Here is a 22,750-nt window from a genome sequence, read left to right on the forward strand (position 1 = left end):
TCCATCTTGTACGATAAGGTTTAATATGTGTGCACCACAAAGCACATAAAAGAACTCACCACCATAAGGTAAATAAGGTCTAAAAGAAGGGTGTCTCTTTAAATGACTCACCAAAGTATCATTATATGAAACATTATCTAAAGTAATGGTGAATACCCTCTTCTCAATGCCCCACTCTTTCAACAAACCTAACAACGTCTCTGCCAATATAACACCACCACGTGGAGATGGCACATGACAAAAACTCAAAACTTTCTTCTACAACACCCAGTGTTCATCAACATAATATGCTGTAAGAATCATGTACTCATCAGTGTTAGGTGAAGACCATAAATCTGATGTTAAGCAAAACCTCCCAGTAATTGACTTTAAATCATGCTTCAAATTTTCCTTTTCTCTCCTGTATATTTTTATCACATCCGATTTTGCAGTGTTCCTACATATAATCTTAACATCAGGATTCAAATAACAATGAAGCAACCTATTGTTCCCATGTTCTGCAAATGAGAATAGATAATTGTGCTTAATGATTGTCAATGCAACCATTTCCCTATACGTAACTTGATCTAAAGGCTGACGAGACACAATTTGATTGTCAACCTCATGGCATTTTGCTCTATGACACAACAAAGAAGTAGTGCCATTAGAACTGGCAACAAAAGAATTTTGACATTTTTTACACTTTGCTCTCTCTTTCCCATCAGAACCCTTAGGTAATATTTCAAAACCCGACCATACAGAAGAAGTCCTACATCTCATTCTTTTTGGAGCACTTGAAACAGTATCACCATACTCATCATTTCCTTCATTCATTGAATCCATATCTAAAATGTAAAGGAAAACAAAACCAAAAAAAAAAAAAAACCCCTCAGCATTTTGAACCATTCTAAAACCTAACCACTCAAATAATGTAGCATAGAGAATTATAGGTTAAACAATGTTGCTCATGCTGTGTTACAACTTACAAGTTCTTAATCTTACAAATAAATAATTATAGGTTAAAATAGAAAATGCCAAACAACATGTCAATTAAAATTTGAACATCAAACACTAACCATTAAATCTCCAAATCTGAAACATTTTTTGATAAATAGAATGAGACAATTTCAATTGGGCACTCCTTAATTGTCTTGAGAAATAAAGTCAGTATTTAGGACAAAGGTCATGGTCCATGAAAAACAAAGTAGTACTAGCGTCTCAGCTAGGGTTAGCATGGTCCTTTCAATCACAAGGCGCCCATTCCTATAGAATGTTAAGGGGGGGTGCCATATAGAGGATAAGGATAAGATGAGAGCTTGGGTTTTATCTTTTATGTCAAATCGATTTGTACAAACAAAACAACAATTTTGTGTGAGTTGTCACTGAGACTGTAAAAAAGTTTGGTACTTGAATATGTTTGTCAATATGTAATGAAAGCAATTTAAAGGAATTCTAAGGCAGAATGTTAGTGTGACTAAGGTTGTCATTCAAAATTTTCAAACTCAGCTAGCAAAAAATATATATGCATTATTGTGTTTGTGTATTCTATTAAAATTTGAGAAGGGAAGAATTAAAAGTGGATAACAATTAAGATAAACCTGAGTCAGATAAAGCCAATGGCCAAACAAGAAGAAGAGGAAAAAAAAAAAAAAAAACTTCTGGAAGTTGCTACATTTCTCTGTGCTTCTGACTTGTTTGGGTTTGGTTTTGGTTTTATTCTATTTTATTTAAGAACAAAATGTAAAGCAAAACCAAACATATCTAAGAACAAAATGTAAAGCAAAACCATTGCATTCCATGATATCCTGATGCCGTTTGGAGTGGGCGTTTGCTTTTTCAGATTTTGCGTTTTCAGTTTTTTTTTCCCTGTGCATGAACAGTAACATCACATGGGTTCATTGTGCAGGAGACAAAAATCACTATTCACGCACTGTTCATCACTGTCCACGCACTAAAAAATATTAAAAATAGGTCTCATGGTACTATTCACACATTTAAAAATTATTTTGTTACAGTATTTTCAGTTTTCAGTTTTCAGTTTTTAGTTTTTAGTTTCAACAACAATAAATTCAATCTTCTTGGCATTCTATCAAACATTAACCGTGCGCTTTGAACATCACCACATTTCACATACATGGTAATCAATGCATTCACCACATCCACATCTAACTCAAACCCAAATCTTAACACATGCACATGAACCTCCCTTCCCCTAACCAAGCCCAATACACCAAGCATTACCCAGATCACCAAACCTCACAAACATGCTCAACAAAGCATTACCAATGCTTACCGAAAAGATAAAATTAGAAGATGTAAACTGTTTGGTAACGGAGAAAACGAAGGAAAGCTAAAGAATACTTTTGAGTAACTAAAGAGAGGAACCAAATCCAAGATTCGAAGCTTATTGATGAGTGCTAGCGTGACCAGAAAGAGATAACGTGAATATTCCGGCGAATAACTTAGAAATCTGCTGAAACTTTGAAGAGTTTTGATATGTCCGAAGCTTTGAAGCTGCTAAAGCCGTGATTGGAGGCCGAGAAAATGAGGGAAAATGAAAACCCTCACCCTGAAACGTCTGAGACTCTGACTCTTCGAGTGCTAGGTTTTTTTTTTCTTTCTTTTTTTTCTTTTTTTTCTTTTTTTTTTGTTGGAATGGGCTAGCTTAAATTTGGATGTATTGTTTTTGGGTTAAATGGTTAAATAAGTTTTTAGTTAAAACCCAATAATTATTGGGTCTAATTGGGTTGATGCCCATTTAACCTAATTAATAATTGGGTGGGTTTGGACTTAATTAGAGTGGGTGGGTTTAGACTTATTTTGCCACCCCTATCTAGAAGGGACAGAAGATAGAGCAGCTGAAGATAAATGCCTCAATGTTAGGATGTTGTTATCATTAAACTTCCTGGAGATAGGACTCATCTTGTTATCTTGTATAGAATTAGTGATTATGTTGGTTGTTATCTCTTTATTTTAATTAGTCGTTGTTGATGTATTAAACCAGGAACTGTGGAATAAAAGGCAAGCAGATATTATTTCCAAAATTCTTTTCCTTTATATTTGTTCCAGGAGAGTTGTCGTCTTGAATACCATTAGTTATTTCCATTCATTCAACCGGGTCACAACATTCATTCAAAAAGGAAACAATAAAGAGTAATAATAGTTATACACTCCTTACTACACATTTGCTATATACATATTGCCACATGGATTGACTTGTGTTATAAATTCTATTCTAACATAATTTAAGTGTGTGTATATATGTGTAAAACTCTCTCCTGAAAACTTGAACCTCAACCCTTATCCCCCCCCCCACCCCACAATCACTTATACTTATAGAGTGACCACCACACCAAAAGTGCGCGATGGTACTTAGAGAGTGTAATTAGATTTTCCGAACAATAAAACCCAGATTCAGCAGCCCATCGTTTCTCAGAAATTATACAAGTCATTCTAGAAGGAAAGGCGGACACAATGTAGATAAAACCCATAGTAAATTATGCAGAAATGCTGGGTTTGGTTAAAAGTGGGTCAAACAATAAAACACGTTGTAAATATGACATTCCAAATTGATAATGGGGGAGGGGAGAGGTGGCATTCAACCCACAGACATCAAGTATCGCAAAGGGGTATCCCCGTTCCAAATACATATATTGAACTATCATTTTAGAGGAGAAGATGACCACACACCAAAAACAAAGGGTAGATTAATCGTTTCAGATGTCACGCAATGGAAGATCCCTAACACCCCTTAAATTGGACCAACATTTCCTACAAGGCAATTCCATCACCAGATGCAGCAATAGAAAGCCAGGTTTCCTTAGCTTTCAACTGCCATAGCAAGATCTGCATCACCTAGACTGTATACAAGCATACACCAACTAGGACATCAACTGCATTCCCAGTATTCAAAAGTTCTATGCAATGAAATTATATAAATTACTTAATAACAACTACCAATCACAACTTGTAATCATAGCAACAAAGCCCTAGTCTCAAGATTTTAACATTGATTATATACCCTCAACAGATTAATCAGTGTTGACCATATGTCTTCATCTCCGCCTTTCTATCCTATCCAAAAACCAAAATCATACTCTTTGTCACCTCTTTACTAATTCTACCAATACTACTTTTGTGTTCCTCTTACCACTTTTCATTTTCTCAACTTAAATCAATTAACACATTCTCACTAGTCCATTAATTGCTATTATGTGCATATGACCAAACCATCTCAAAAAACTCTCATACTTAATCAATAGGAGGCGCCGCTATCTTTAAGGGGATTTCTTAATTTCATATCATATATAATATTTCCACTTATCCACCTTAACATTCTCATTTCAATTACGCTCATTTTATAAACATGTTACTTCTTAATAGCCCAACATTCAATACCATAGAGCAACTGATCTTATAAAACTCTCCCCGACTTAATAAGTGTTTTACAATCAAAAAATAATCATGGTTCACATCCTTTTCAATCTCTCCATCCTTGCGAATTATTAATTCAAGATATTCAAAACGCTCACTCTTTGGTACCTCATCACCATCAAGTTATACAACCTATTCATCTTTGTTTCTAATTTAACTTGATAATTCAACTGTTACAGGAGGGGGGAAGGGGGTTAAAACATTGGTTCTCCTCATAAAAGAGACCAGGCATTGCCATTTAGCTACAAGACTCTTGGCTTGTTTCTATTTTTACTAAACAAAGTGCCCATAAACATAAGGAAAAATCAAGTCATCCATGCACCAAAAACTAAAAGGCAAGTCATATAGGTTTATATATTCCCTTCCCCTCAAAGGGTTTAAATGAAGTTGCAGAAATAGATGTTTCCTATTTCCATAGCCACAAACAGAAAACTGAGAAAGGTTTCATGGCAATAGGGATTAAGAATCAGCATCTTCATCTGATTGCCAAACATATTACTAGTGATAATGGAGGTCAAAGTTCTAAGCACTTCCACCATAATACTTGTTCATAAAACTCAGAGTAAGTCATCATTCTATGACAGGCAAAATTGCCAGCAATCTGCTACTACTACTATAATAGAAGCAAAACTGAGGGACCAGGAAAGGAGGGATACAACATCACACAAGAATGAAATGGAGGATTTTTTTTTTTTTTTTCAAGTATAGTACCAATATTTCAGTACATAAGTGTACTCGTCAAATAAAATAAAATAAAATAAATTCAGTACATATTTGTAGACTAGACCCACAATATGCAGCAGTTCAAATTAGACATGCCATGGTAAACCTGATATTAGAAGTAAATTGAATATCCAACTTAAATGAACTAAACAAGAAGCAACTTTTACGCCCTTTCACCTCGAATTCGTCGTGCAAGCTGGATGTCCTTTGGCATTATAGTCACCCTCTTGGCATGGATGGCACAGAGATTTGTATCCTCAAACAAACCAACAAGGTAGGCCTCTGCTGCCTCCTGAAGTGCAAGAACTGCATGGCTCTGGAACCTCAAATCCGTCTGAACAAAAAAAAAGTTAACAGATTAGAATTGAATCAATAACTGCAATAGATAAAAAAGACAAACCAACAGAATGAACAGAGACATTGCCTAAGAATCATTACCTTAAAGTCTTGTGCAATTTCTCGGACAAGGCGTTGGAAGGGCAGCTTGCGAATCAAAAGTTCAGTACTTTTCTGGTATTTCCTAATTTCACTGTCCAAAACATATCAAGTAATAACATTAGGAATTATTTTTCCACCTCAGAACAATTAAAAAAAAAAAAATTATTTTATTATTTTTAAGTTGTACAAGAAGAATATAGCTATATATCAGGACAAAACATCCATACCGAAGAGCAACAGTTCCAGGGCGATAACGGTGAGGTTTCTTGACTCCACCCGTGGTAGGTGCAGACTTCCTTGCAGCCTAATATAACCAAAGAAGGGAAAAAAGTTATAAATCATACGATCCTACACCCAGATAACCCAAGTTGTACTACCCTCAGTGCATGGGAGTTTCTAGATTTCACAAACTCTAAATAATGCAAGATTACAGAAACGAAAGAAACCCTCATATAACATGAATTGCTTCATTAATTTCACTCAAGCAGGAGTTTTTATGCATGAGTTTTCAATTATACAATTCCCCATTTTTTTCACTACAATTTGTGACTTTGTGTTCATAATTGCCTTTTCAGTAAGCCGCTTATTAACAAAATTAAATTTTATACCTCTGCTCACACCTATAACAACAATAAGGCAGTCAATAAAAATTGAGGGTACAGATAGTCAATGATTAAAAAAAACTCCATTAAAAAAATTATTGAAATCAGATTTTGCAATTTAAATTAATAAAACCTAATTCAAAGACTTTCAGAAAAGCAGAGAACCCTAACCCCCCAATGAGATACTACTAGAAAGAAACAATTTACCGAAGCTGTGGTTGAAAAATCCTAATGAAATCAGAAGCGAAATTGAAATTTGTTTGCGAAATCAAAAAGTAGCAGAATGTAATAATAATAGTAATAATACACAAAGAGGATTAAAGTGAAGAAATTAAACTCTACTGAAAGTCTGAAATCGAGATTAGATATAACAATTTTCCCAAACCCGAATGGTAACAAACAAGAATGAGAAAACCGAAAAATAAGAAATCCGAAATCACATATTACAGACACAGATAGAGAAAAAAGAGCTAGAGTATAGACCTTAGTGGCGAGTTGCTTCCTGGGAGCCTTGCCTCCTGTGGATTTACGAGCGGTTTGCTTTGTACGGGCCATTATTAACAAGATCAAGCTAAACTAGACCTGTAAACGCGAACAAATTCCTTTAAGATTAGAGAAGGAAGAGACTAGTTAGTACTTAGGGTTTTCAACAAATCTCAAGAATCGTTCAAAATAAGCAATGCTACAATGGGAGCGTGCTACTGGTATGCGAATAATATTATATTTATAGGCGGGGTAGGGGGTTAGATGCGATTTTAGAATTAGAAGAACGAACGGCTACTACATTATCCAAAATTATATGGGCTTGAGAGGTGGGCCTAGCTTAGGTTTTACTCAACGATACGAATGAAACAAAGGAAAAGCTTATTAGGCTATCAGTCCATAAGTTTTTTTTAATCTGATTTCCTTGAACTTTGAACGAACCTTGGCCCAAAATAAGTGGGCTTAGGTGATTGCAGTTTTTTTTTAGGGGTATTAATCAGTTGGGATCCCATGGCCTGTTTGACCATATGTACCCATTTTACTTTCAATTTATATTTTGGTACATTTTTTTCCCTCTTTTTGTTTTCTTTTTCACAATTTTTTTTTTTTTTTAATTATTGTGTTTAGATGGATGGTTTTGATAATTTTCATTGTCGGTGAAATAACCATTGATTTTTGAAAATTTTCGATTAATATCGATTTTTTTTTTTTTTGGGGAAAATTTTGTTTGGAACCTTTCTTTGATTTTGATATAAATTCTTTATTCCTAATTTATGCCAGACATAGGACTATTTTACTTCTCTTACAGCATTACCATCAAGCGTTGTAAAAAAATGTCATTTTAACACATCAAAAAGACTACTTTATTATTGTGGGGGAAGATTTTTCCAACCCGCAAGCAATTTGTCCGCTCTGGGGCCAAAGGACCTGCACTGCTTTGTTCCTTCAAGCGACATGAGCAGTTTTTGAGACTTGCTCCCACATCAAAGAAAGATGCGCCTCACTCATGCCTTATAAGTTTTAGCTAAAGGCAAGAGTGTACCACTACAACACATATGTTGTAGTGGTAGAGGTGTGCCCTTCGGGGTAACAAATTCATGCGGTTGGAGCAAGTCTCAAAAACTGCCACCCAAAGCAAACAATACCTTTGATGGAAACTACCCTCAAAAGTGCCTTTTTGTGGGGGAAGATTTTTCCAACCCACAAGTAGTTTATTCGCTCTTAGGCAAACTACTTTTGTTTCTGACAAATTTCAAAAAATTTTGTTTTTGACAGATTTCAAAGATTGCAAAACTAGAATAGTGAAAACATCTTCTGCGTAAAGAGAGAGCAGATCAGTGGTATGGTGTGGGAGAGAGGAGATCAGTGTGCTTAGGAGCTAAAGAAAAAGAAAGTAAAGAAAATAGTAGATGTAGGAAATGGGTTTGGTCCAAGAAGAGATAACATAGACTTGTTGGTTTGATTAGTAAAGGCTTTAGTGTGAAGTGACAATACTCTGAATCGTGGGCCCGTGTTGTGAGTAAATTTACAAAAATACCACCGTTACTCAGTTTTCATAACTCAAAAACACTTAAAACTTGTTTCCAATTTCCATAGCTCATTACTTACTTCTAAAGTGAGAATTGAGTGATAAAAACAAAATCTGAAAACACATCCAAACAAACTAATGCTCTATGGGACCCACCATTTTTAAATGATGAGTGATGAAAACATAGAAATCCAAACAACCCCTTAGGAACTTGGTTTAATTCTTATTTTTCAAAGAAAGCTCTTATTGATGGTTGTTTTTTAAAAAAGTCCTACAAGCCCACACAAAACAAGGCCTGATTTCTTCTGGGCCCACTATCGCTATTTGTAGATTTTATTTTCATTAATGAACCAAGCCCATATATTTATTTTGGGGAATTGAGGAAGTGTGACATGTAGGGTAAATAATGTGTTTAATCATGGACCAAAACTTGGGCTTTACATAGTGATCTAGGAACACTAGGTGTTGTAATTTTTTTAATTATTTGGCACTACAAAAAAATTACTTTATCTAGTTTATTTACCCACTTTACAAAACATCTGGCATAAGTAGATCTATTTTACCTTTCAATACAATAAAATAATATATCTACTACAATAAAATAATGTATCCAAATAAAAAGCAATGTGAACACACAAATGAGTAAAATAATTAAAAGTAGTGTGAAAGCACATATAAAAAAATAAAAATAAAAAACTCAGTTTTCAGTTACCATGCACAGTCGAAAGTAGCTGTACACTATAGTTATGGAGCCAAAAATATATAGTTTTGGCTTCTTTGGCTCCACCATTGTAAGGCATATTTTGGTATTTGGTGGTGCTAAAAATTGCAATATAGCTATTTAGCACCACCAATATAGATGCTCTAATAACACTAATATGACTTGCTATATTTGCCAAAAAAAATCTAGACTAATTACCTTAAGCTAACCAATTCCCACAAAATTTAGCATGTTTCTTTTGGAGTGTTTCCTTTTAGTAAACCACAAAAAAAAAAAAAAAAAAAAAAAAAAAAAAAAAAACCAAAGTTCGGTCATCGAATATCCAAAATTATCATTGAAGTAATTGATCCAAATACTCAATTAATAACAAAGTTTAAGGTTGCCATTTTTATAAGAACCTAAAAACCAAAAGTTTTGATTCTTACGAGGAAATGGGTAATAGTCTAGGATTCAAATCTTCTAGAATTCCTAGGATACTCTACCATATAGAGTTTTTTTAATCTTTACCTCTCATTTAAAAACCAATGGTTCAGATTTCACCAAGTCATTAATTTTAGAACAAAACCTTAAAATTAGATGCCACATCAACTATTAAAATGGACATATCACATTTTGAATTTATTTTAGTTTTAAAAAATCAAATTTGAACCCAATCTTGTTGCCGTGCCAACACCAACGGCACCAAACTTGTCTCCGATGAGATCTCTACACTAGAATGAATAGAGAACTTGGCAGCCGGTAAGGAGGTATTTTGCTAGAGTGGGGCGAGTGGGGGAGCTATATGGGGTGGGTCGCCAAGAGCTTCAGTGGCAAGGTGAAAAGGCTACATTTTCAGATCTGGGTTATAGACAGAAGCGCGAACCTTTTGTTACAGAGAAAGTCATCTCTCTATTTTACAAGTATGGACCTACTTACCAAATAAAATGACATAATAATGAATTCAATTGCGTACAGAAACTAACTTAGAAAAAAATTGGTACAAAAATTGTCCCAGGCCATTACGCCTGAAGAGCAAGTATACTAGTAGTTGAAAAATGCGACAACTAGAGAAACATAATTTGCACAGACTTATGTTAATAATGTTTCTACAAATCTTTTTTTTTTTTTTTTTTTGTCGTTGAAAATTGCTGCCAAGTTCTCTATTCATTTTAGCACTGAGATCTCACCGAAGACTAGTTTTAGTGCAGTTGGGTGTTGGCACGGCAGTGAGATTGGGGTTCAGATTTGAGTTTTTAAATTTTTTAAAACTAAAAACAAATTCAAAATGTGACATGTCCATTTTAATAGCTGATGTGGCATCTATTTTTAAGGTTTTATTCATAATTAATGACATGTTGTAATCTGAACCATTATTTTTTAAATGAGAGGTCAAGATTAAACAAACTCTATACGGTAGAGTACCCTAAGAACTCTAGAAGATCTAAATCCAATAGTCTAATAGATGACTCCAAGGATAAATCATTTTTAATCTAACTCACCAACCATATTTATTACCCTTACTTAGAGTAAATAATAAACTTGAGAAATAGTGTTTGTGCATGTGGTAGCACAGGTAGTGTCTACTCTTTCTCTCTCATCACCTCCCCCATTCTTCTAACTTCATTATACAGTATTAATGGCACTTATTTGATTCAATATTTTAATTGATATTTCCTTTGAGTGCTTGCATGTTCATCTTTGTCTTACGCCACTAGCCAAGTGAGTAATGGACCTAACTCACCATGTTAGAATCAAAGTCAGCTAGATTTGATTCCTCCTTTCACTATCACTTCAAAATGGACCTCGAACAACTTTTAATCCGTCTGTTTACTTAGGACACTCATATATGTGCTTGGCAAATGGTCTTAGAAGTGGTTCATATTATATTATCTACATCACATTTACCACAAATAAAAATTTTCTACTTCATGCAAAATGTTCCACTTTATACTCCAATAATTACAAATTATCTCGAATCCTTTTTTTTTTTTTTCTTATCATAAAGTAAAAAAAGTTTAAAATGTAAACAATTAGATACATCTACACAATAGAGCATAAATTGAAAGACCAAAAGTGGGATGGAGGATTTTCATTCATTTACCTCCTCCACTTACCTGTGCCAACTGAACCTATAGGCCATTTAGGCCACCGCCTAAGGCCCTCACTTGTAAGAAGGCCCCCAATAGTACTAATATATTATATAATGTTGTGGAAAAAAAAAAAAAAAGTAAAGCCTACTCAAATTATTTAAGCCCTTAATTGAAAATTGAAAAGAAACAAGTTATTTCTAACAGTTTCTTACAATGCAAAAAGACTGAAAAGAGTTAAAAGGTATGAAGTTCAATCAAATCACCAAATGGTCCAAATCTAGCTTTCTCAAAAAAAAAAAAAAAAAAAATACCACATCCAAATATTTTCTAAATCAAACCTTTGCACCACATTTCATTAAGAAAATCCATGTTTATTACTTGAAATGTAAAGAGAAAGAAAGAAATACACTGATTTTCTCAATATATAAGTAACAAATACAAAAGAAAAGATAACAAAAGGCAGAAAAAAGAAAGAATAGACAAGTAACAAAAAACATAAAAAAGAAAGAAAAAAAACACTTACTCTTTCCATCTTGATTCTTAAAAAAAATAAAAAATAAATAAATAAATAAATAAAAAAAACCCTTTTTAATTGGCTTACTCCTCAATTGGTGTTGACAATAGACTTGATGTGTTCATAGATCTTCATTCTAGATTCATTTTTTGTTTTCTCTTCAATCTTCCATTTGCCTCTTCAATCTTCTTTATGATTTGCTGTTGGGTTTTTATCCTTCTTTTCTACTTAACTTTTGTTGTACTTTTTAGTCTTTAATCTTTTTTATTTTTACTTTTATATTTTGATTTCTTTAGTATTCTCTCGAAGACTATAGAATGGACCACTTAAAGCGTTGATCCTTGATCCTAGTCCTACCCATTTTGTTTTTTTTTTTTTTTAAGAAATAAGATTTGGTAGTATGGATGAATAGTGAGCTAGTCCTACTGGATTAATAATAAAATGCCCGTTTAAAGAGTTCGCCTAACTCCTTGAGCCGGCTCTGCCACTAACATCATCTACTGATAAGGATTTGATAGAGAAAGAAACCCGTTTTGTATGAGAAAAAGTAAACCCATTAACAGAAAATAGGAATAAACATGACAGAAAATGGTTGATGACTTGATGGGAGAATTTAGGAAGGACAAATATTTGTGTTCGGGAACCAGGAGAATACCACAATATGCCAAATTGCCAATCAAATCACCACCAAGCATTACCAAAACGCAAAACGACAATGAGTTTCAAAACATGGCAGAATCGTAAAAACACTAATTCTCCTTCCACCTCAGTTTAATAAGCAATAGCTATCCTCAGATATATGTTATTCTCATATAGATGCGCAACAAATCAATCAAGTCATTTTGGGTAATCCTTCACAGTTTAAAGTTTCATTTTCATATTCCTCTGTTTTTGATAAGCTCCAGTAACCGTCAATTGATTAACCCAATGAATGACTGAACAAGATAATACTTCAAAAAAATTAGCAACCCATTTCACAAAGGAAGCAAAGAAAAGTCAGTTCCATTATGCATTGATGCCTAAACAAACATACAAAAAAAGACTAAGCAAACCCAAACACTTCCTTCATTGAAACCATCGACTTCATATACACAGAGACCTAAACTTCTTTTCTAAAACAAACACCACTTATTATTATCTAATTTCTACAGACTCAAGCAACGGCCCTCTTGGCTCTCTTAGCAGCAGGAGACTTAATGGATTTGGGCTGTTTGGGCTTAGCAGGAGTCGATTTCTTCGTCTTCTTAGGCCCAACTTTCTTCGTGACTTTCTTCACAGCCTTTTTACTTTTAGTAGCCTCTTGTTTCTTCGCAGCCTTAGTTGTTGTCGTTGCTCTGGTTTTCCTTGGCTTTTTCTCTGTGCTAGCCTTTGCAGCCTTGGTTGTTGTAGTTGTAACCTTCTCCTTTTTAGCCATTTCAGATAGCTTATACGAGGCCTTGATTTTGATAAGCTTTCCTCTCACAGCAGAGTTCTTCAATTGGAGACCCAAAATCTTCTTGTAATTCAAAGGAAGCACATCCTTGTGCTTCTCTTCCATGTACTTCGCTATAGCATATGGACTCGACCCACTTCTCTCATTCAAAGCCAACAGAGCTTCCTTGATCATCTGCAAAATCCCATAAAAAAAAATTTTCAAAATTATCGTACCAACAGGAAATTTAGACTCAAAAAAATCAACAAACAAAAAAATCTTGAAGATACCTGAAAGTATGGAGGATGATGAACAGTAGTTTTGGGCTGTTTAGGCTTTTTCTCCTTTGGGACCTTAGGGGCTTTAGGCTTCTTCTCCTTAATGGGCTTTTCAGCCTGCTTCTTGGGCTCTCCGGCGACAGTGACCTCCGCCGCGACCAGTTGCTCAACCTCTGCGCTTGCTGACATTATGAATTCACAGATATTTTAGTAGTCAAATTCACTAATTCTCACACTGATTTAAAAAACTATATTGCCTCACTGTGACGCCACTGGAAATGGCCTTGTGAGTATTTATAGCGAGAGAGCGATCCGTGTGGCTCATGGAAGGCGGCTTCTGATTGGTTGGTTTTGTGGTCACGCGGATCGCCAACTTGTGCAAAGAGAGATCTAGAACGTACGCGTGGGATAATATCTAAGCGTTGTTTAGAATGGGCTTTTATATTTTTTAGTGCGTCAATGGGATAGGTATTGTGAATTGAGGATAGGAATTCCAGCTTGGCTTTGTTTTTTTTATGGTAGTTTGTGTGAGGAAGGTGTGTTTTCTGAATGGGTTTGTGACTGATTTTCTATGGATTGGAATTGAATTTCAAAATGAAATTTTTTTCAGATTAAGGCCAAGAAACCAAGGATTATAATGTGGGTTGAATGAAGTAAAATGGTTAGGATTTGGGTGTGATAAAAAGATATCAAAGTAGAACAGTTTTTGTTCATTTCCTTTATGTTTTTATATAGGTCCTTTTTTTGTAATGATATAAAAGAGAGAGAATGAAATTAAAATTTTCCAATTTAGTAGATTATCCAATAAGGGCATATTTGTTTCAATTTTATTTTCTTTCCGGTGTAAAAAGTATATAATGAAATAATTAGCAAAAAAAATTGTCTTTTGAGGAATTGTTCCATGAAATGAAAGTGCTTCGTTGTATACGAATAGAAATATTATGGTTTTTCGTATTCAATAAAAGATGTATATTATAAGGTCAAAATAACATTTTTGTCCATTAACTATAATTTCAAGTTTCAATTTCATCCTATGTTTTTTTGTTCTATTCCTTTTGTTTTTATATTAATAATATTATTATTCAACAAAAGCAAATTTAATTTCGTAAATCATCATTGACACGGGATTATATTCCTACTTGGTAAGAGCATCATTATTGGTGGTGGTAAAATAGCTTTTGAGTTATTTTACAACCTCAAACTCCAATTAGTGCCCAACATTGGTGGAGCCAGAGGTAAATTTTTTTGCCTTTTCGCTACAATGAACTACCAAGACTAGCAGTTCACTATAGCAAGGTAGGCATAATAAAATAATAATAAATACTTTATCACTTATCGGGGTTCATGGCAAAGAGGAAGTGTGAAAGAAATTAATAAAAAAAATAGTGTTTGACTAATGGGAAAAATAAAAACATTGACGCAAGATGTGTTGTGAAATTATGAATTAAAATAAATAAAGTAGTTTATTGATATGTTAAGTGCTAAAATTTTTAGCTCCACCGATACAAATGCTCTAAGTTCCTCACAATTATCAACAAAAATTGCATCTAGGGAAATATAAAAAAATTAAAAATTAAAAAAAAAACATTTAGAAAAAAGTTATTTTATTTTATTTTTAAATGTAGGGTTCTTTTTATCCTCTTAATCGTACTCTAGACCTATGTCACATAGATGATGAATAACCAATGAAGTGGACCTTTGAAAGAAGAGGAAAGATGACTTGAGAATAATACTCCCAAAAATGAGAATTTGAACTTTTTCGGTCACTACTAGTCTTGCATGCCAATTTCAAGCCCAAATTCAAAATAACAAATTATAATAATCAACATGAGTTGGTGAATATTTCTCTTTACTTGTAAATAAATAGTAAAGATTGAGCATTGTATATTTCCTTATTGGTTGTCAATGGCCTAAACCCTAACTGCCATAGACTTAAGAACTATCTAACCATTTGTTCAAATCTACAAGGTTTGGGATTTGTTCAAACACAACCCTCCTTTCATATCCAAACAACAAATATAGCACTTTCAAGAATATCCCACAGTAGTAAGTCATACAATCAGGGCCGGCTGAATGTTAGAGCAAAAAATGCAATCGCCTAAGGCCCCTAATAAAAAAAAGGACCCTAAATTTTAACCAATAGGGTTATTTATAATCAATAAATAAAATAATATTTTTTTACCCGATAAAAAACAAATAAAAGAGAGAGAAAAATGCAACATCTACAATATTTTTCACAACACTTTTACAACTAATGTTAAGTAATAGATTGTTATTGATGACAAAAAAATAATTATAGTGATATTTTTGAATAGAAAACAAAAAGCAACTTAAAACCTAGGATTTGTTGTAAAAAATATTGTGAATATTGCACTTCTAAAAATAAAAAATAAAAAATAATAAAAGTTGAGTTTGCAAACTTTTACTAGTTCTCATTTAAATCTACCACTAACACCGCTTTTTTACTTACTACTATTAATCTGTCACAACAAGTATGAAAAATTTTGTCAAACTTTTTCTATCTATAAAATTTCTAAAAAAAAAGAAAAAATTCTACATAGTTCATATTAATTAGTATAAATTTTGTATTTAAAATAAGATAATTAATTTTTGTCTTAGGCTCTTAAATGCATCAAGCCGCCCCTGCATACAATATAGCACTTCCAAGAATATGCCACAAGTCATGTCTAGGAAGAGAGGATAAACCGAGTGATACATGTTGTGGTTTGTTATGGAACTTTAAATGTTACTCGCTATAGACTTTTTGAATTTTTGGGCTTTTTTGGAAGATGAGATATTGATAAATTTGCACGACGTCATCAAACTAGTTGAAGTCCCCTGTGGGTTTAGGGTTCATTACCTACCAAGTTGAATGGGTCCTTTTCTTTTCATTTTTTAATAGCCTTTAAATTAGGGATCATTCTTCCTATAATACCTTACTCACCTGAGCTGAGCTTGAGACCAAAAGTCTCTTGAATAATGAGCTCTTGATCTATCTTTGTAGGCGAGGGCCTAATTACATGAGTTGGTAATTAGAGGAAAGATAGTTATCATTTTAGTCTTTGAATAGAGGATTCTTTACTCGGCAAGATGAAATACAGGTTATGGCACAATAATTATGGCATAAGCCTACTAGTTGGTGATTGATGCAACGGTATGAAGATGAACTTGACATGTACCTTTGTAGCATACTTGCATTCCATTTGTGTGTATGAGTTTCCCTGTAAACACACCCTTGGGCTCCATCGCAGGCTTAGGCTGTTGATTGGGCCTCTAAAACTTGGCCTCGACTAATTGGGTCCGTTATCTCTCATTGTGGGCCATGTGACAAACTCTATGGTCATAGATTCTTTTCTACAGTAGCATGTACTGGATTCCTCATGGCAATGCTTTGAATTGGGGTTTTGCTTTTCTCTCGGACCCTATTGATTTGGGCTTGCGTATGGTTTTTTTTTGCTTGGTTAATATGGCCCAATACAAAAGAATGGGCTCGAAACAAAAAGTTACCCGAGTGCCTAGTGTGTGTGTGTATATATATATATATATTTTTAAGAAAATAATAATACTTATTAGAACACACGAACATGAAAGTAGTATATAAAGTTTTTTAAACAGGCTTATAATATACATATTCCATAATCAGAATACTACTATAAAAAGGCCTAACATTTGTAGTAGTAGCCTGGGGTTATAAAGACTGAAACTCTAACACGCACAACTAATGCGGGATAAACATCCCTATTTTTATTTTGATAAAACAGTAATACTTATTATAACCCCAGACTACTACTGCAAAGGTTAGGTTACTTTGTAGTAGTACTCTGGTTATATAATATATTATAAATCTGTTTAAAAAACTCTATAAGTATGCGTTTGATTTACTCTTTCTTGTTGGCTTATTTAATTTATTTATTTAGGGTCCGTTTAATGTATGCACTCAAAAAAAAAAAATGTATGCATTTAAGAAACTTATTATGGAAAAGTGAAAGTTGGTAAGTGCACGTAATCAACCATTTTAGGAAAAATTTTATAAAAAATTAAAAAAAAAAAGTTATCAAAAAAATAAATCACTTTTTTCATTTTCCCCTAAAAAAATTTTAAATGATTTACTAATATATGCCCTAAAGGCATATGTTAGTAAAACCAAGGGTAGCTCTACATTGATGAAAAAAAAATTATTATATATAAATTTTAAAAATTTTATGTTTTTTTTTTTTTTTATCTTTAAAAAAAATTGTGACCACCCTAAATTTTTCTAGGCCCAACATAAATAAACTTTGGACAAATTTTGGCAACAAACTTGGTTTTAGATTAAGCCCACAACTTCACTTAATATTTTTTTGGCTAAAATGCAAAACACACCCTTTATGTTTCACCAAAATTTATTTCAGTCCTCTAATTTTTAAGTTTATTCAATTAAGATTTTTCCATCAACTTTTGCTATATGTTGTGGTTAATTTTCTAATTTTTAAAAATTATCGTCAAATTTTTTAATTAAAAAAAAATTCAATTAATGATTGAAAAATATTTTTCAGATTTTTTTTTCCCAAAAAATTTTAACAAAAGTTGACGGAAATGCCTTAAATGAATAAATCCGAAACTTAGAAGATTAAAATGAAAGAAAGTAAAGTTAGAGAACTAAAATGAATTATGAAGAAACTTAGAGGGTGAATTATGCATTTTAGCCATTTTTTTATTGAATAAATTTTGACAAATTTATCATTAGATTACATTTTCTTTTTATATCTTCCATATTTGCAAAATATCAATAAAATCAAAGATCAATAGTTATATCATCAATCAAATATTTAAATTTTGAATTTTTATAATCTAAAATTATACATAAAAAATAAATTTATAGATTGAATAGTAAATAACATCCGATTGACATGAAATTTAACATGTATTTTAAAAACATAAAGAATATGCAATTCAATAATTAAATTTTCAAATTATACAGTCATGTTAATTTGTTTAGTGAGAGTTATAAGCTATAACTAAGTTTGTAACAAAATTTTGCCCTTAAACTTTAGTTCTCTTAACAATATATTAGGCCTATACAAATAAAAATGAGAAGCCCAAAATTTTTTAATTGAACTAAAATATTATAAAATTTAAGTTTTATAATGATCATCTTAGAAAAATTTGATCGAGCCACAACCGATAAAATCCATTTATTTATACAAATTTTGTATTTAAAAAAAAAAAGAAAAAATAAATAAAAGAAGAAGACTAATGAGGTGGTAACTGGTAAACGCACGTTACTCGCTGGAATACGGCGTTGATAATGCTTCTTTGAAGTACACCGTGCTTGACCGCGTGTTTTTTTTTTTTTGTTAAAAGACCGCGTGTTTTGCAATGCACGAAATGGTTCAATTTTAATTTTAATTATAATAAAGACTAACACCAAAAGACAAAAAAAAAGGTTAACACTTAACAGGTCCGTAGACTTTTCTCAAAGTAGTACGTTTGTTTTGTCTGATTGGAGGAACGAGAGTGTGTGTGATAAGTCATGAGTCACGAGTCATGACTTATTATTATGATTCCTCTTCCCTTGCACAACGCTGATCTGATCAAAACGGTGCTCTTGTACTCTTGTATAGTTTAGTTTTGATATCATTTCATTACATTACTTTTCTTTCTTTGATTTTTCAAAAGACTGAAAAAGCTGAAACGTGGTCGTATTGCCGCCCCTCCTTAATAAACCTTAACTTGTCAAAATGGACAGACAGACAGACAAACAGCTAGGAGCCTAGGAAGACAGACCGCCTCTCCCAAACTTTCAAAGAAGAACCCAAAAAAAAAAAAAAAAAATTTCAATTTCAACTCCGCGTTTCTTCTCTATTTTGAGTCTTGACTCTTTCTCTCTCTCTCTCTGGTAAGCTTCGTGTTCTAATTCCCACTTTTTTCAAAAAAAAGTTATTACAAATTTTATTTGAATAAGATTCAATATAGTTTATATTGTTATATTCTTGTACATTCAGTTGTTCCTTATAAGTATCTTTTTTGTGCCGTAAGTATTAAAATTTCAAACTCTTACATGATCTGAGGAAATTTAAATACAGGAAAAATTCTTATGTACTATATAGTTATCATTCTGTTTACTCTTAGTTCTGAGCTTGACTATAATCCTTATGCTTTTTTTTTTTTTTTTTCTAATAATTATTTCGTGGTATTTTATGAATTTATCATTTGTCAACGGATTGTTTGCATATGTATAATTTCTAACTGTTCCTAACATGTCTTCCCATTTTTCCTTTTTCATGTAGATTGAAGTAAAATGATATCTGATTTTTTTTTTTTTTTTTTTTAATAAAAAAAGAGCAATATGGGTAAATAACAACAATAGAGAGAAGCTAAGGGAGAATTTGTTAGGTTTTTGCAGTGGAGCCAATATATTGCAAATTCAAGGTCCCCAGTGTTGTTATGATTTTAGCTAATAAGCTGTTGACTTTTGATGTTAAACTTGGTGGTGTTGGGGGTCTCTTTCTTGTTTATAATAGCAGCTGCACAACAAAGAAACCGATAATAAAAGAAACAATATTAGGAAAAAATATACGTGGGAAGTAGGGTGGTGCCCAATGGGTTGTTTTAGTGAAAATCTTAGACCTAGGATTTTATGAGGCTGTGATTGCAATACCTTGGATTATGTGGAATGGGTTTGATAACTGTGTGTTGAGTCTCTTGGTTATATGCCAAGTTGAATTGAGTTATATAACGATTATGAGAAGCTCTAAAGGCCAGTTTGGATTGAGGGGCAGGGAGGGAGAGCAGAGAGAAGTAGAGTAGAGTTGGTCGGAAACGAAACCGATTTCTGACCAACTCAACTCTACTATACTTCCCTCTACTCCCCCTCAATCCAAACTGGCCATAATTGTAATTTGACTAGTCCTTTTGGGTATATTGTAGATGTGCTTGACAGTGATTGCAATGAGAAACTTAACTAGAATGTTCAATAGTACAGCATTTGTGTATCATTGAATAATTCCTACACTTGTGAAATTCTTAAGCACTAAAGAAACATTGTCCTGGGGATAATTTTTGAGTTTGTCAACCCTGTCGTAGGCATCCTTTTCTTCCACCTTGATCTAAGATTTTGTGCCTTTTACTGCTGCAGAAATGTAATGTTTGAGGATGGATTTATAGCTTTGACTTCTACAGTAGCTGCTTATGGTATGATCTTTACTTCCCTGTATTGGTTCTTATATATGCTTCCAAATACGGTCAGTGCTTTTCAAAATTATCACTGTTGTTAACATGGAAGTTCTTCCTAATTTGAAATATGTAAAAATTCAATCTGTACGAAAGCTGTTTATAGCTGAGTGAGCTTTTGGTTTACATATCAGCCTTTGATTTATGACAAATGGGATTAGAAGACATGATTAACTGGATTTGTACTGACTTTTTGTCATAATGTGATTAAGGAGCATTTGATGCAAACGTACATGACCATTGTGGCTGAGAAGGATGTTGCTGTCCAAGAACGTGATATGGCTATCCAAGAACTAAAAATTGTGCTTTTTGAAAAGGAAGAAGCTCTTGCTGAGCGGGACAGAGCAATCCAGGAGCGGGATGCAGCAATTGCTGAACACAAACTTATATTGGAAAGCTATGATGCTCTTAATGCTTTGTACTTCAGAGAATGCTCTATGAATGATGACAAGTCAATCACAGTTTCGCTAGGAAATGGAATCTCTCCTGCACCAAAACATGGGCACCATCACTTGTCTGAAGCTGCATTATCTACTAGGAATGTTCCTCTAAGTGATGCATTATCAACTTCTGCTGTAGCTACTGGGGTCACCAAGTCTTTCAGAAAGGGCAGGAGAGGTGCCATAGATGCAAGAAAGCAGGTTACTACCTCCACATCAAGTGGATGGAAAGACGAGCATGATTTTGGTGGCAATGGGATAGACAGTCAGCTTGATATGTCAGAGCTTGAGTGGGAAACTAAATCGGATTTGAACAAGTTCAATTTTGATGAGTCCACAATGCCAGCGCCGGTTTGCTCTTGCACTGGAGAAGTTCAGCAATGCTATAAGTGGGGAAATGGTGGATGGCAATCAGCATGCTGCACAACCAAGATGTCGATGTATCCACTGCCCCATGTGCCCAATAAGCGCCGCTCCCGTGTAGGAGGCCGGAAGATGAGTGGTAGTGTCTTTTCTAAACTACTTTGTCGGCTTATTGATGATGGTCATAACTTGTCTGCTCCAGTAGACCTTAAGAATCACTGGGGCAAGCACGGGACTAATCGCTATAGTACCATCAAGTAGCCTGTAAATGTAGGATTTGCCTATTTGATAAAGGATGGAAGAAGAATTATAGTAACAAGGTCAGTGCCCAAATTTTTTGTTAGGGAAATGGGCAAAACAGAGATGATATGCTAATCATTCATAGTTATGTCTAGTAGGCTATTCTATAGGAAGCTTTGCTTGCTGTTATAAATCTTACTTTTGTTTGCTTATACATTTTTTTCTTACCGTGAAAAAAAGAAAGCCGAAAGGAAATTCACCTGAGGGCAGGCAGTTCTCAAATTTTTTATGGAGCAGTGATCGAGTAGTATTATCTGTCATGAAAAAAAAAAAAAGGCGAAAATACAATATTAGTCCTTGAAGTTTATCCGTCGAGTGTTTTTGGTCTTTAAAGTTTCAAGTGATCATTATTGGTCTTTGGAGTTTATAAAATGAGCGTGGTTGGTCCTCTATTCAACGTCCGTTAGTGGAGTAGTGATGTGTCAATTTTGTTTAATGATGTGGCAACAACTTTTATTATTAATAAATTACATGTCAACAAACCCACCATGCTCTCTGCCATCTCAAGTTTTTCTTTTCTAGCCTCAAGTCTGCCAGACCCAATTCTTTTTTCTTTTTCTTTTTCTTTTTTGATTTATTATGGCTGAGCTTGCTTCCAAAGAGACCCACTTCAAGATTTGTACCCAGATTTAATTTGTCGTAGTTAGGGTTATTGGTCTTCATAGGAAATGTTTTGTAATGGGTTGCGTAATTCAAGCTCAGATCTTGGGTTGATCTTTGTCTAATATGGATTTGTTGCTCTTTATGGAAGTTGAGTTTATTTCATGGAGGTTGAATTTGGGATTGTATATTGTAAATTTATAATTATCATTAAGAGAGAATACAACTTTCATTCTTTCTCTCGTGGAGCTGTCTCTCGGTTTCTCCGTTCTTGATATTTGCTGCACTACTTTCTTCTTCATAAATCTTAGCCTTCACGCTTCTCTGTGAGAAACTTTTACTTGGCCCATTACTGAAATTTTAGCTGAGACCTAGTAACTAGGCATTCACATTGCACTGGTGAATGGCGGACATGAGGCACTGGCCACTGGGATCGGAAGAGAGAACTTGGGATTGGATGGTGGTGGGTTTGCCACATGATGTAATTTGTTAATAATAAAAATTGTTGCCACATCATAACACATCACTATTTTGATAGGCACATAAGCAATAAAATTTAACAGATGTTGATGGAATGACCAATTGGGATCATCTATATCTATATATATATATATATAAAACCGAAATCTTTGCTGACACCACAATTTTCCACGTC

At 33.6% G+C, this 22,750-nt stretch overlaps 4 protein-coding genes across 6 annotated transcripts; 1 reads left to right on the plus strand and 3 right to left on the minus strand.

The window, feature by feature from the left end:
- Positions 1-258: 258 nt before the first annotated feature.
- Positions 259-822, minus strand: LOC126689969 (zinc finger BED domain-containing protein DAYSLEEPER-like). Its single transcript, XM_050385118.1, has one exon. It carries the CDS (start codon positions 820-822, stop codon positions 259-261), a length of 564 nt encoding a protein of 187 aa, XP_050241075.1.
- A 4,258-nt stretch (positions 823-5,080) lies between these two features.
- On the minus strand, positions 5,081-6,931 carry LOC126733174 (histone H3.3). Its single transcript, XM_050436377.1, has 4 exons — positions 6,660-6,931; positions 5,802-5,878; positions 5,575-5,665; positions 5,081-5,470 (listed from the first exon to the last, which is right to left on the minus strand). Exons 1-4 carry the CDS (start codon positions 6,729-6,731, stop codon positions 5,300-5,302), a joined length of 411 nt encoding a protein of 136 aa, XP_050292334.1. The 5' UTR covers positions 6,732-6,931; the 3' UTR covers positions 5,081-5,299.
- A 5,547-nt stretch (positions 6,932-12,478) lies between these two features.
- On the minus strand, positions 12,479-13,460 carry LOC126733175 (histone H1). Its single transcript, XM_050436378.1, has 2 exons — positions 13,193-13,460; positions 12,479-13,097 (listed from the first exon to the last, which is right to left on the minus strand). The coding sequence occupies exons 1-2, from the start codon at positions 13,367-13,369 to the stop codon at positions 12,645-12,647; spliced, it is 630 nt and encodes a 209-aa protein (XP_050292335.1). The 5' UTR covers positions 13,370-13,460; the 3' UTR covers positions 12,479-12,644.
- A 5,288-nt stretch (positions 13,461-18,748) lies between these two features.
- LOC126733176 (protein BASIC PENTACYSTEINE6-like) lies at positions 18,749-21,699 on the plus strand. 3 transcript variants are annotated; one of them, XM_050436379.1, is made up of 3 exons: positions 18,749-19,058; positions 20,298-20,353; positions 20,605-21,699. In XM_050436379.1, exons 2-3 carry the CDS (start codon positions 20,351-20,353, stop codon positions 21,454-21,456), a joined length of 855 nt encoding a protein of 284 aa, XP_050292336.1. In that variant the 5' UTR covers positions 18,749-19,058; positions 20,298-20,350; the 3' UTR covers positions 21,457-21,699. The 3 variants fall into 3 exon arrangements, with proteins under 3 accessions (XP_050292336.1, XP_050292337.1, XP_050292339.1); XM_050436380.1 differs by having other exon boundaries at positions 18,749-19,055; positions 20,297-20,353; XM_050436382.1 differs by lacking the exon at positions 18,749-19,058 and adding an exon at positions 19,175-19,193.
- The last annotated feature ends 1,051 nt before the right edge of the window (positions 21,700-22,750 follow it).

Source organism: Quercus robur, chromosome 6 (assembly GCF_932294415.1).
Source record: "Quercus robur chromosome 6, dhQueRobu3.1, whole genome shotgun sequence".
In the NCBI taxonomy this organism is placed as follows: Eukaryota; Viridiplantae; Streptophyta; class Magnoliopsida; order Fagales; family Fagaceae; genus Quercus; species Quercus robur.

Coding starts and splice junctions, on each gene's coding strand:
- LOC126733175 (XM_050436378.1), bottom strand. CDS start 13,369: ATGTCAGCAAGCGCAGAGGTTGAGCAACTGGTCGCGGCGGAGGTCACT. Junction 13,098..13,192: donor ATCATCCTCCATACTTTCAG/GTATCTTCAAGA, acceptor GGGATTTTGCAG/ATGATCAAGGAAGCTCTGTT.
- LOC126689969 (XM_050385118.1), bottom strand. CDS start 822: ATGGATTCAATGAATGAAGGAAATGATGAGTATGGTGATACTGTTTCA.
- LOC126733174 (XM_050436377.1), bottom strand. CDS start 6,731: ATGGCCCGTACAAAGCAAACCGCTCGTAAATCCACAGGAGGCAAGGCT. Junction 5,879..6,659: donor GGAAGCAACTCGCCACTAAG/GTCTATACTCTA, acceptor TGGTTATATTAG/GCTGCAAGGAAGTCTGCACC. Junction 5,666..5,801: donor CCTGGAACTGTTGCTCTTCG/GTATGGATGTTT, acceptor TGTTTTGGACAG/TGAAATTAGGAAATACCAGA.